Below are 11,010 nucleotides of genomic sequence, written 5' to 3'. Positions count from 1 at the left end.
CACCGGTACCGCCGAGCCAGTCTGATACGCCCGGTGCATACAATTTGCTGGCGCTCTCCTGCACGTGCCAAGCGTGAACTCACATAGCCGCTGCCATCGGGGCAGGTGACGTCGCACTTCACAAACTTCGTCGTCATGACAAACGTCTTCCCCAGCCGCACCCGTGTGCAGAATCCGTCGGCGCCTGCACGCTTGGGGCGGGGGGAAGTGCGGGAGGCCGACATCGGCAGTTGAGGAGGGTGGCGAGGTGTTGACTGGCAAGCAAAAGTGGGGCGAACCGCACGCCACGACTTTGTCCCAGGGGTGCATGGCAGGGTATAGCTGAGGAAACGCCAGCCCCTCACAGTGATGCTGGCCGCGACTGGGGCGGGGGCGCACGAACGAGGGACGCTGCATGCATGCATGTGGGGTCACGCCATGCACACGACAATCCCCAGGATTGTGGCGCAGGGGCAGCACTCACCCAAGGGTGGAATGCGCGCAAGGCCGATGTGACGGCCATACAAGAGCACAACCTCCGTACTCTACGAGCGCTGCTGGGCCGCGCAGACGTCGCCACGCAGCGAAAACAGCAGTGGACCTCAGCCCCGGGGTCCGCTCACCTCGGCGCCTGCTGCTGCTACTTGGAACGCCATATGCGCCATGCCTGACGCCATATCTCTCCTCGTTGCCGCCAGCGAAGGTCACTGTCCTCAAATCAACTCGCCCGAAAGCGGGTTTGACTCCATCAAGGTCGTAAAGGCAAAATTTTGGTTGTATGTGAAGACCTTTAGTCAATCGAACCAACGCATCGCCGCTGCTCAAGCAAGCGGTGGCGAGCAGTCTGCAGCGGAAGCTGCACAGCCCCTGGTTCACTTGCATTGTTGAAAACGGCTGCGGAGCGATTGTGTGCGTATACAACATTGGCATACCAGGGATCATTCGCATACTCAAATGTCTGCGCTTTGAGTCTGCATTCCGGCGCTGAATTGAGCGACTCTGGCCTGCCCCTGCAGTCCTGCTGTCCACAGCGATGCGACTGCACCCCTCCATTGCTGCCGCGGCCCAGCAGACACAGCCGCCCTCAGCCCACGAAACCCAGTTGGAGGTATCAAGCAAGCCCGAACAAAGACTGTGCCGATGCAGGGCCATCAGTGCAGTGCGTGGCAGGCGGCGGTGTGGTGCAGTTGTTTTCTGTCTGATGTGCAGCAACGTCCAATTGTATCGCATGACCCGCACACCTCTGCGACGTCCACTGTGCAGCGTAAGGTATAACAACTCAATGTTGAGCCAGCTGGTCAGACAGCGTTGCTTCTGCGCAGCTTGTCGCGGGTTGACAGCTGGGGCGGTTTTTGAGGTTGGACCAGCAGCCAAGCCGGCTGCCACAGATTGATGGCACAGCAACGCCATGCTGATCAACCCACAACCCCACGCTACGCATGCCAGGCTCTTGACCCACTGGCGTATCCTTGCAGCCGCGAGGCCAGGGCCACACTACCAGCGAGCGCAGCACGGTCCACGGCCACCGCTGCAAGCATGGCAAGTTTCAAGGGCCGCATCGTACAAACGAGCCAGGAGGCGGGCCCGGATGCATGAGTCTACTGTAAGTTGAGTTTGCATGCTGCGCAGCAAGTTTGGGCAGCGGCCCGCCGTGGCACGCGACTGCGGCGCACACCCTAGCAGCACAGCAGCGGGAGCAACGCAATGTCGCTCTGCTGACTGCCAGGGACCTCGTCTTGCCACTGCATGTAACAAGTGTTGCTCAGTGACATGATTCTGCTGCATGGCATTTGGTGAAGAAGAGCAGTTGATCCGAGAGATCATACCCGAAAAGATCGCAACGCACTTCTACCGTACCACTTGCGCCTCCAATTCCATTGAGATGACGGGGAATTATTACACATACAACACAGTTGTGTTGGTTGGGCTACCGTGTCTTGCGGCACTATCTGCATGTCACCATGTATCAGACAGGCACTGCGCTTGCCGACGCCGAGGCCGCCCGCGTCGATCATGATATCACTTGCGACTCAGCGTCCTGCTCTGTGCGTGTGGCCTCAACAGCGGCAGGCTGCGTGCGAGCGCCGACGCTGCTCACGCTGCAGTCCTAACAGCGCACGGTTCAACTGGTGAGCCGTGAGCCCGCCCCCATGGCACCAGGCTGACGGGCATCAGCAGCGACTGCTAGCTAGCGCGCTGCCGAAAGTATGACAGCAAAGCATGGCGCCTGTGTGCCTGCAGGAGGTGAGCCCCCACCACATTGCAAGGGCGACTTCCGCACGGGTACCCAGCAACGGCCCAGGCGCTGCGTGGCCGCCATCCCAGGCGTTGAAGTAAACTCTGGCCTTGAACCTGCGCATAGGCGCTGCATTCAGGCCCTGAATGCAGATAGGCCTGCATATCACGCCCTTGTGTCTTGCAGGCATGCAGGTGGTGACAGAGCTGTGTTTGAATGCGGGTGAAACGAGCAGACGCAGCCGTCGAGGACCGTTGGTGCTGCTGCAATGCGCGGACAGCTTGACTATGCAGACCCCAGTAAAGGTGGCGGATCCGGGGCCACAGATGCAGCTGCAGGCGGTCGATCGGTAGCAGGTCTGATATCCCGCGCCGTAATTCTGAGGGCATGCGCACCCTTGGCCTGCGCCTCGTCTATCTGCCCCGAGGCTGCAGCAGCCGAGGCTGCGCCTCGTCCGCCCCAGGCTGCTGCAGGGTGCGGCCTTCAGGCTTAGCCGTCGGCAGCAGGTGGCAGGAACGCGCGGCGCGCAGGGTGTCAATGGGTGCTGTTGAGGCAGAACAAGAGTACGGGTCTGTCAGGATTGAGCCAGCAGCCTGGTTGACACGCCATCTGCGGGAGGCAGCGCCCCGCCCTCCCTGGGTCAGCAGGTGAGGCTGCTGCGCGGGGGACTGACATGATGAGGGGCTGCTGCAACCTGTGTCGAGGCCGCGGTAGGCTGTCGGACTCATAGCGGCGCATCGCGCCAGGTGGTGTGTCAAATCAGCGTGGGCGTTGCACTGTTGGGCCGCGGCCGTCATTCTCCCACACAGATTTCTTGTATTTCGTCGGCGCCACCCCCGGCAGCACAACCAATACCACCGCCACAACCAGAACCACAATCACAATCATGCATTGACTTATCACAATCAAAACAGCACGTCATTGCTCATATGTCGCCACCCCACACACCTGTCCCCCCCACTACGACAGGCCCAGAACGGCCTCAATTGCAGCACGGATCCCTGCCTGCACGCAATCGCCAATGCCGACGGCGTTGGCGGCGCGCTAGTCTGAATGGAGGCAGCCGTCGGGAGGCAGCCTTCGCAGGTCGGCCTGAGCGCGTGTGTGGTAGCGGCGGGCACCTCAAGGCATCCGATTAGTGCGGTACCGATTCCTTTCCGCGCAGGAGTGGGCGAGTCAGCGAGGTCTTAAACAGGCTTGCGCGTGTCAATGAGAAACTTGCACGGGCGGCGAATCAGGTGTGTTTGCACCAGCTTTTCAGGCTGCCAGGTGAAATTTCTGGCGGGGGCCTGCGGGCGCAATAGGACCATGGACTTGGCTGCAACGTTCATCGACAGGAGAGGACGAGTCACAGGCGGCATGAGCGGCAGCGGTGCAGCGACATGGCTGGCGTAAGGGGCGGGGGCCGGTTCCTCGCCGGGACGTGTGCTGATGTCATCTGAATCCCATTCAGCCAGGCCTTTGCACACTTTGGGCTGCATCCCCTCTCAATCGCAACCCTTCAACTTCATGCCGCCGCCATCGACGCTGCTGCAAGTGTCACGTCTGATGCACTGCGACCGCCCCAGCCCCGCCCACTCCCCTCCAGCCCATCCGACAGCTTGGCGGGCTGCTGCGGTGGCAAGCACAGAGCTGCGGCTGTGGCGGCAGGGCTAGGCCTTCGCTATGGCTGGTAGGTTGTCCTGCAGCCAATCATCCCTGGTGCGTCTGCCCGGGTGCGCCGCTATAGCACTGGGCATCATTGGCTGGCAGTTTGGAGGGCGCGGTCGAGCTGACAGGGCGCGGCGCCGTGGGTGTGCTGCCGTGGCCCATTGCAGAGCTCCACAGCAGCAGCAGCAGCAGCAGCAGCAGCAGCAGCAGCAGCAGCAGCAGCAGCAGGGGTGAGAGCTCCGGGAAGCATCAGAGGGAATTCATGACTGCGTCCCTCGCTTGGCCTGGGCCTCGCTGCGCCTCGGCTGCGGCTGTGTGCGGCCTGCGGCTGGGGCCATGCAGGCGGTGGCGCGCTGGGGCGTGCTGGGGCCACTGGCGTGAGGCTCGGGCGAGGGTGCTGCTGCGGCTGAGATTCACCCCGTCCCCCAGGGATGATGGGAGGGCAGGACTGCAGCCCCATTGGAGACGACGTCCGCTTGGCTTGCGCCAGCCTCTATCACGTTGCATCATCACACTTGTGAAGCTGGAGCTGCTGCGCGATGTGCGAGCCCACCACCCTGCACAACCTCCTGCCCTCTCAGGGATGCTGGCGCCAGAGGGCAGTCCACAAGAGGTGGTTTGCTGGTGACGGCTGCCTTGCTGGTGGCGGCTGGTGGCCGCTGTGTTGGAGGACCCTGTTACAGGCTGACTCCTCAATAGGGCGTGTTATGGCAGGCGACGGGCGGCCTGTCTTCACGCACCGACGTGTGTTTGGGGAGCTTTGTTGGGGGAGTTGTGTTGGCAGGGCATGTCAGCGCAGGAGGCGGCCTGATGTGTGCATTGTATTGGAGTACATGAGGCTTTTTTTGTTGAGAGTTATGATGTGCCCCTCTCCACTGTGTGAGGGCGGCAGTAGCCGTTTCACCCACAGCTTGTGGCAAATCGTATGCATCGCCGACCCCTGGGTCAGTGGGCCCCAACCGGAACGCGGCCTGGTGACATGCCCATGCGGGCCCTGAAGCTCTCAAGCACCCCAGCTTGGCGCTGAACCCTGTGAGCGTGTGGCCCGTGCTGGCGGTGGCGGTGTGCCATGCTGTCATGATGGTGTTGTCATGCGATGAACGTGTAATAAGAATCATGCCTGGGCCGTTTCCAGCGCAGGAGTGCACTCTGGCCAGAATCACATGGCAGTGTGACCTGGCCAAATACAGACAGTGGTGATGGGGGCGTTGCACGACGTATCTGGATTGTTGATGTTCCCTTTGCATAGCCTGCAAAGCAAACGTCTAGGGCTGGGAAACGAGTTACAGCGCCAGAGATCACCCGTCACAGATCCCAGATCTGCATACGCCAGTCCAACCCGCGCCAAACAACGACAACACCCCTGACTGCCAACAGAGTGCGGAACGTGTGCTACTAAGCGCAGGGCCAGATGCGCCAACATTCAACAGCCGCCCATCCCTGCAATCCCAGCCGCAGCAGCAGTTCCCAAGGGGCAGCCAGCGAGGTCACAGCAGGGGGCACACATGGTTGTGCGTGCGATGGGTCACAACGGCCATGCATCTGCCTTCGCTGACGGATGTGTGGCGCCGGCAACGTCAACCTTCAGTCGTGTGAGAGCACCGTGGCGCCCGTCTGTCCAACGGTGACAACTTTGTGCCCCGGCAGGTGCTGTCCGCATTGCGGCGAGCGCGGTGGTCGCAGGCACAGGGCAAACTTGTGAAACCGGGCGTCAGTCTACAACCCTAGCATCTCAAGGCAGCACTGAGTGGCGGGTGCGGCGCACCAAGGGCGAGCGCTTCTCAGCGGCCGAGGAAAAGGGTCGGGGAGGTCTGTCGCGCGCGCAAGAGGGTGATGCGGCGGTCCCTGGCTCAACTCTGTGGGATCATGTTGTAATGTGCAGGCAGGCGCAAGGGTGGATTGCGGCCCGACCAGCAAGTCTGGTGACCAAAGACAAACGCAAGGGTGGGGCGAAGGGGCCCGCCCTTGCCAGCTGCGCCTCATTTCTGCCGCCACCACCTGGCGCCGTTCAAGGCCGCGGCCGCTATTGCCGGCTCCTGCGCCGACCACCCCCCGCTGCTGAGTGGCGGAGCCATGGGCCGCGGCGCTGCAGAGGCGTGGGGCTGCTGGCCGGGTGCATCGCTGGCCGCCTGTCGCAACGCAGCGGCCCACTCCGAGTGCTGCCGCTGGGGCCTTGGCTGCGCCTGCTGGCGGCGGTGCTGGCCGTGCTGCTGCTGCTGCTGCTGCTGCTGGTGGTGGTGGTGGTGCTGCTGCTGCTGCTGCTGCTGCTGCTGCTGCTGCTGCTGCTGCTGCTGCTGCTGCTGCTGCCCCTGCTGCCGCTGCTGCTGGAAGTGCGGCTGCCGCAGCGGCTGCTGCTGCTGCGGCTGCTGCTGCTGGTGGTGGTGGCTGAAGTTCGCCGGCTGGTTTTGATTGTGGCTGGCGCGGCCGCCGCTGCGGCGGCCGCCGGCTTGCGCCCACGGCTCAACCCCCGCCTGCTGCCCTGACCAGCGGTCAGACCCGCCCGGTAGCAGCCTCGGCTGCCTCTGCCGCCGCTGTCGCTGTCGCTGCTGCTCCTGCTCCCGCTGCTTGTTGGCCCGCGAGGCCTCCCTCCCATACTCCTCGTCCTCTTCGGACATCGCGTCTGCCCAGCTGCCTGTTACGATGGCAGGCATCTGCTCCGAGCGTCCGCCGCCGACCTGCAGGGGCAGGACTCGCCGCGCCGGCTGCTGGGAGACGGCCCCGCTCGCCGCCATGCGCTCCTGTGCATTGGAAGCGGGCACGGCCACGCAGTCGTTGGTTAGATGATATCGACGACGCTTGATCAGCGAGCGCAGCGCTGCGCTGCGCGAACGTCATGGGCGGCTTGCATCATCAACCCTGAGGCGTTAGTTGCGGGCCTCGTCACTAAAAGAGCCAGCTGCTGGCCGCAGTGTGTGCAATGCATGAGGCTAAGGATGCCCTGCCATCTGACTTCCCAAAGCAGAAGCAGCAGAAGCGGAAGCGCCACCCGCAACAGCAGCAGCTAACGGCAGCGGCGCCGGCCTTGCGTCACCGCATCGCTGCGAGCAAGCGGGTGACCCAGGGCCCCTTCTCTGCCTGACAGCACCCGTACCCACCCAGTGCCTACTCACCCTGTCGGCCGTCTTTGCGGGCTTCCTGGTGGCGGCAGTGGGGCTCTGAAGGCTGCTCCCAGCAGCGCTGGCGGTGCTTGAGGGGGCCGAGGCATTGCTCGGTGCCCGCAGGCCCCGCAGCGCCTGCGGGGGGGGGGGGGGGTTGAGCACGAAATGGTGGTTGGTCTCAAAAGGAAAGATGGGAGGATGTAGGGATGAGTGACGAGGGTGCAGCGGCTTTGCTGCTCATGCAATTCGACGGAAAGGAAGCAGGAGTGCGGGGGTCGCCCACTGCAGCGCACGCCTGGGATCAAGCCACCTACGAGGCTCCCCAACCCGTGCCCAGCAGCCGCGGCCAGCGCACGTGCAGGCAGGCAGGCGTTTGCGCACCTCTATCAGCTCAGGCGCGATGGCTGTGGGCATGGACGAGGCGCCCGGGCCAAGGGCGGGCCGCAGCACGTCCAGCGCGTGGAGGCAGCCGCGGAAGGCCACCTCCAGTAGCTCGAGGTTGGCGGAGGTGCCCGCAGGGGCGACCTCTCCGCGGACCAGCTCCCCCTCCCTGCCCCACACCAGGGCGGAGAAGCTGTGGGTGTTGGGTTTGGTTGGGGGTGGTGCGAGGGTAGAGGTGTGAGATGCAGCAAGGGAAGACGGCTGTCGGTAGGCGCGTGAGCCTGTAGGGGCCTAAAGCCTCAGCAGCAGGCGCCGGCGCAGGGCGGTGCGCACGCACCCAAAACACACGCCCCCCGCAGCCGTGGCCGGCGCCCCCAAGCCTTGACGCAGCGGACTGGGGCTTGCAAGGCGTCTCAGGCTTGCGCACGCCAGCAAGGCCCCCAGTTCAATACATGCAAGGCTTGGGCCAGCGAGCGCCAGGCCTCACTCCGGGTGGTCGATGACGATGCGGTGCAGCCCCTCCTCGCAGTCGTGGCTGAGGCGCACGCGTTGCCCATATACGGTCACCATCAGGGAGCCGTCGTCGGGGTTCACCAGCACCTTATACCTGGCAGAGTGAGTGGGCAGTCCGCATGCGCGTGGTGTAGGCTTGGGGGACTACGTGGGGTGGGGTACGGCAGAAATGATGCGAAGCGTCGAATAAAGGGCGACGGCGCGGCCACTTTCCGGCACATGCGGCAGCTGGCCCCACGGCATGCACGTCTGTCTGGTTTGGGGCGCGGGCTGGGCGGCTGCGACATGCGCGCGCGCACCTCCTCGCCGCATCGGTGTACGTGGCCAGCACGTAGGGAGGCAGCCCGCCCTCCGCGCCGCCGCGCGCGCCGCCTGCGTGCAAGGGGACACGCCAAGCATGCGCGCGCGTATAGGCAGTGTGGTCGCGACGACAGAGCGTAATTTGGAGAGGTGTGCACGGGCACCAATAAGCAATGCATCAATGAATGTGGCGCCTCACGCGGCGCCATGCGGCGGCTGCTCACCGTCCTCCTGCTGCCTGGCGGCCCTGAGGGGGGCGGCGGCGGCCTCCAGCAGCCGGGGCTCCGCCTGCGGCGCCCAGAGCCGCGAGCTCACGATGTCCTGGGGGTGTGCGCAAGGATGTGGCGCAGAGCGGGTGTGAGAGCGCGTCCAACCTGTAGTTGACCCAATCCAAAGCAACAAGCAAGGCTCAAGGTTCAAGGCTTTGGTCGCCGTGCGCGGGGGTACAGTTGCCGCGCTTTTCCCTTTTACGGTGTGATGCACTTTCTTGCACAAACTTCCTGCAGCCCGCAGCCCGCAGCCTGCATCACCTCGCCCCGGCCTACCGTGCACGCCGTGCTGTTGCCTCCAAGCTCGACGCTGGCGTGCGCGGCGGAGCTGATGTCGTCAAACGAACCCTGCACCCAGTGCAGCAATTCAGGGGAGGATCAGGCTTAGCGTTGAGGTTGGTATGGTTAAGTGAAGCGCGGTGCGGATGAGGCCTCTGCTCAAACAGCCCTGTGCGTTGTGCCTTGCCTGGCGACAAGCAAACAAAAACATAACGGGCCGGCCGCCGAGCAAGCTTGCCAGGGGGCTGCCACCCCCAGGGAGTCTCTAACCCTGCAGGCAGCTTGCGCTCTCAATCATTTACACACGCGTTCGGGGCGCATGGCCGCAAGCACCCTGGGACGGCGGCCCACGCACCTGGTCGTCATCACCAGCTGGCATGCCCTTGGCGGGTGAGCTGGGGCGGCTCCGCGAGCCAGCACCAGTGTGCGGCGGGTTGGAGGGGAAGGCGTCCAACTCAAGCCTGTACACCTGATGAGCCACCAATGAAGGCAGCGCGGGGAGAAGTGCGAGAGCGGTGTGGGTGAGGGCCGGGCGGGAGAAAGCTCGGCGGGGTGCTGGCCTTTGAAGCGGCGGCATCGTCAGCCCCATGGCGTGCGTGCTGGGTGCGTTACAGTGCGGCTGGTGTTCCAGCACTATACGCAATGCGGTATTACTGGTGCAGTCGTGGCAGCCCGAGCAGTGGCAACCAGGGCGGCGCCGAGCCAGTCTCATACGCCCCCAGCGCGTGCATGTGCTGGCGCGCCTCTGCGCGTTCCAAGCATGGACTCACTTGGCCGCGGCCGGCAGGGCAGGTGCCCTCACCCTCCGGGAAGAAAGTGATGAGGACACAATCCCCTTTCCGCACATCCCGCTTGTCGGCGTCTGCGCATTTGGGGTGGGAGGAGTGCCGTAGGCCGCAATCGGCAGTTGTGGCGGGTGGCGAGGGATTGGCAGCAGTGGGGCAAGCAGCATGCCATGAGATTGTCCCAGGGGTGCATGGCTGAGCAGAGCCAAGGACACGCGCAGCCTCTCACAGTGCTGCAGGTCGCCGCTAGGGCGGGGTCGCATGTGTGACACATGCACAGAGGACGCTGCTTGCATGCATGTATGTGGGGCCACGCCATGCACATGGCGATGCTCGGGATCGTGGTGCAGCGGCAGCACCTACCCACGCAGGACACCAGCTCTTCCTCCTCCTGCTCGTCCCCCTCCTGGGCCTTGCCCTCCTCGATGTCGCCAGCCACCACGTGGATCGTGATGGCGGCAGGCGCCGTCGATGCCTTGCTGCCCTCCGACAGCGATGCGGCGGCCGCCTCCTGGGTCATCAGCGCCGCGCCCGCATCTGCGCCCCTGCAGTGTGGGCACTGGCAGCGGAAGAGGGTGAGGGCAATCTGCAGCCATAAACAATGCATGCGCGCACCAGTGCAGCAGGGCTGTCGAGGAGCACAGGGATGCTGTGAACCGGCACACGCCGCGAGCAGCGCAGCGCACACGCAGCAAGTCAACGCACCTGTCCTCGGCCGGCGCGATCACCACGCTGCCTAGCCGTTTGTAGGCGGCGCTGAAGGCCTCCACAGTCCCCACCGCGGCTCCTGCCGCGTAGTAGCCCCAAGAAAGAGCCTCCTCGGCCTTGTCGGGCCCGAGGGCTATCGCCAGGAGCCCCTGCAGCGTGGGTTCCGCGCGAGGGGTATGTGAAGGTCCATATAGGAGCACGATCTCCGTACTCTACGATCGCTGCTGGGCCGCGCAGACGTCGCCACGCAGCGAAAACAGCAGTGGACCCCAGCCCCGGGGCCCGCTCACCTCGGCGCCTGCTGCTGCTACTTGGAACGCCATATGCGCCATGCCTGACGCCATTTCTCTCCTCGTTGCCGCCAGCGAAGGTCGCTGTCCTCAAGACAACTCGCCCGAAAGCGGGTTTGACTCCATCAAGGTCGTAAAGCAAAAAAATGTGTTTGTATGTGAAGACCTTTGGTTAATCGGAACAACGCATTGACGCTGTTCAAGCAAGGGTGGCGAGCAGTCTGCAGCGGAAGCTGCACAGCCCCTGGTCCTCTTGCATTGTTGTACCAGGCCGCTGCTGAGGTACGGTATTGTGTGCGTATCCAACACAGGCACACCAGGAATGACTCGCATACTTCACTGTTTGCGCTTCGAGTCTGCATCCCTGTGCTGAATGGAGCGACTCTGGCCTGCTGCCCATGCACTCCTGCTGGCCACAGCGATGCCACCACACCCCTCCATTGCTGCGGCAGCCCAGTTGACATGGGAGACCTCAGCCCACGACATCCCGGTGGAGGGTTTAAGCAAGCGCAAGCAAAGAGT

The 11,010-nt window shown here is 63.9% G+C and overlaps 2 protein-coding genes across 2 annotated transcripts; one reads left to right on the top strand and one right to left on the bottom strand.

The window, feature by feature from the left end:
* Window positions 1–3,880: 3,880 nt before the first annotated feature.
* Window positions 3,881–6,348, top strand: MNEG_0175 (hypothetical protein; the record flags this gene model as incomplete). Its single annotated transcript, XM_014051350.1, has 3 exons — window positions 3,881–3,930; window positions 4,033–4,095; window positions 6,009–6,348. 3 exons carry the CDS (start codon window positions 3,881–3,883, stop codon window positions 6,346–6,348), a joined length of 453 nt encoding a protein of 150 aa, XP_013906804.1.
* A 1,479-nt stretch (window positions 6,349–7,827) lies between these two features.
* On the bottom strand, window positions 7,828–10,530 carry MNEG_0174 (hypothetical protein; the record flags this gene model as incomplete). The annotated part of the gene is made up of 9 exons (XM_014051349.1): window positions 7,828–7,951; window positions 8,157–8,229; window positions 8,382–8,478; window positions 8,703–8,774; window positions 9,061–9,174; window positions 9,476–9,567; window positions 9,854–10,035; window positions 10,196–10,347; window positions 10,489–10,530. 9 exons carry the CDS (start codon window positions 10,528–10,530, stop codon window positions 7,828–7,830), a joined length of 948 nt encoding a protein of 315 aa, XP_013906803.1.
* Window positions 10,531–11,010: the final 480 nt, after the last annotated feature.

The sequence above is a fragment of the Monoraphidium neglectum genome, assembly GCF_000611645.1.
Source record: "Monoraphidium neglectum strain SAG 48.87 unplaced genomic scaffold scaffold00011, whole genome shotgun sequence".
Taxonomy (NCBI): Eukaryota; Viridiplantae; Chlorophyta; class Chlorophyceae; order Sphaeropleales; family Selenastraceae; genus Monoraphidium; species Monoraphidium neglectum.
Note: the sequence above shows the minus strand (reverse complement) of the source record. Positions and strands in the feature narration are given on the sequence as shown.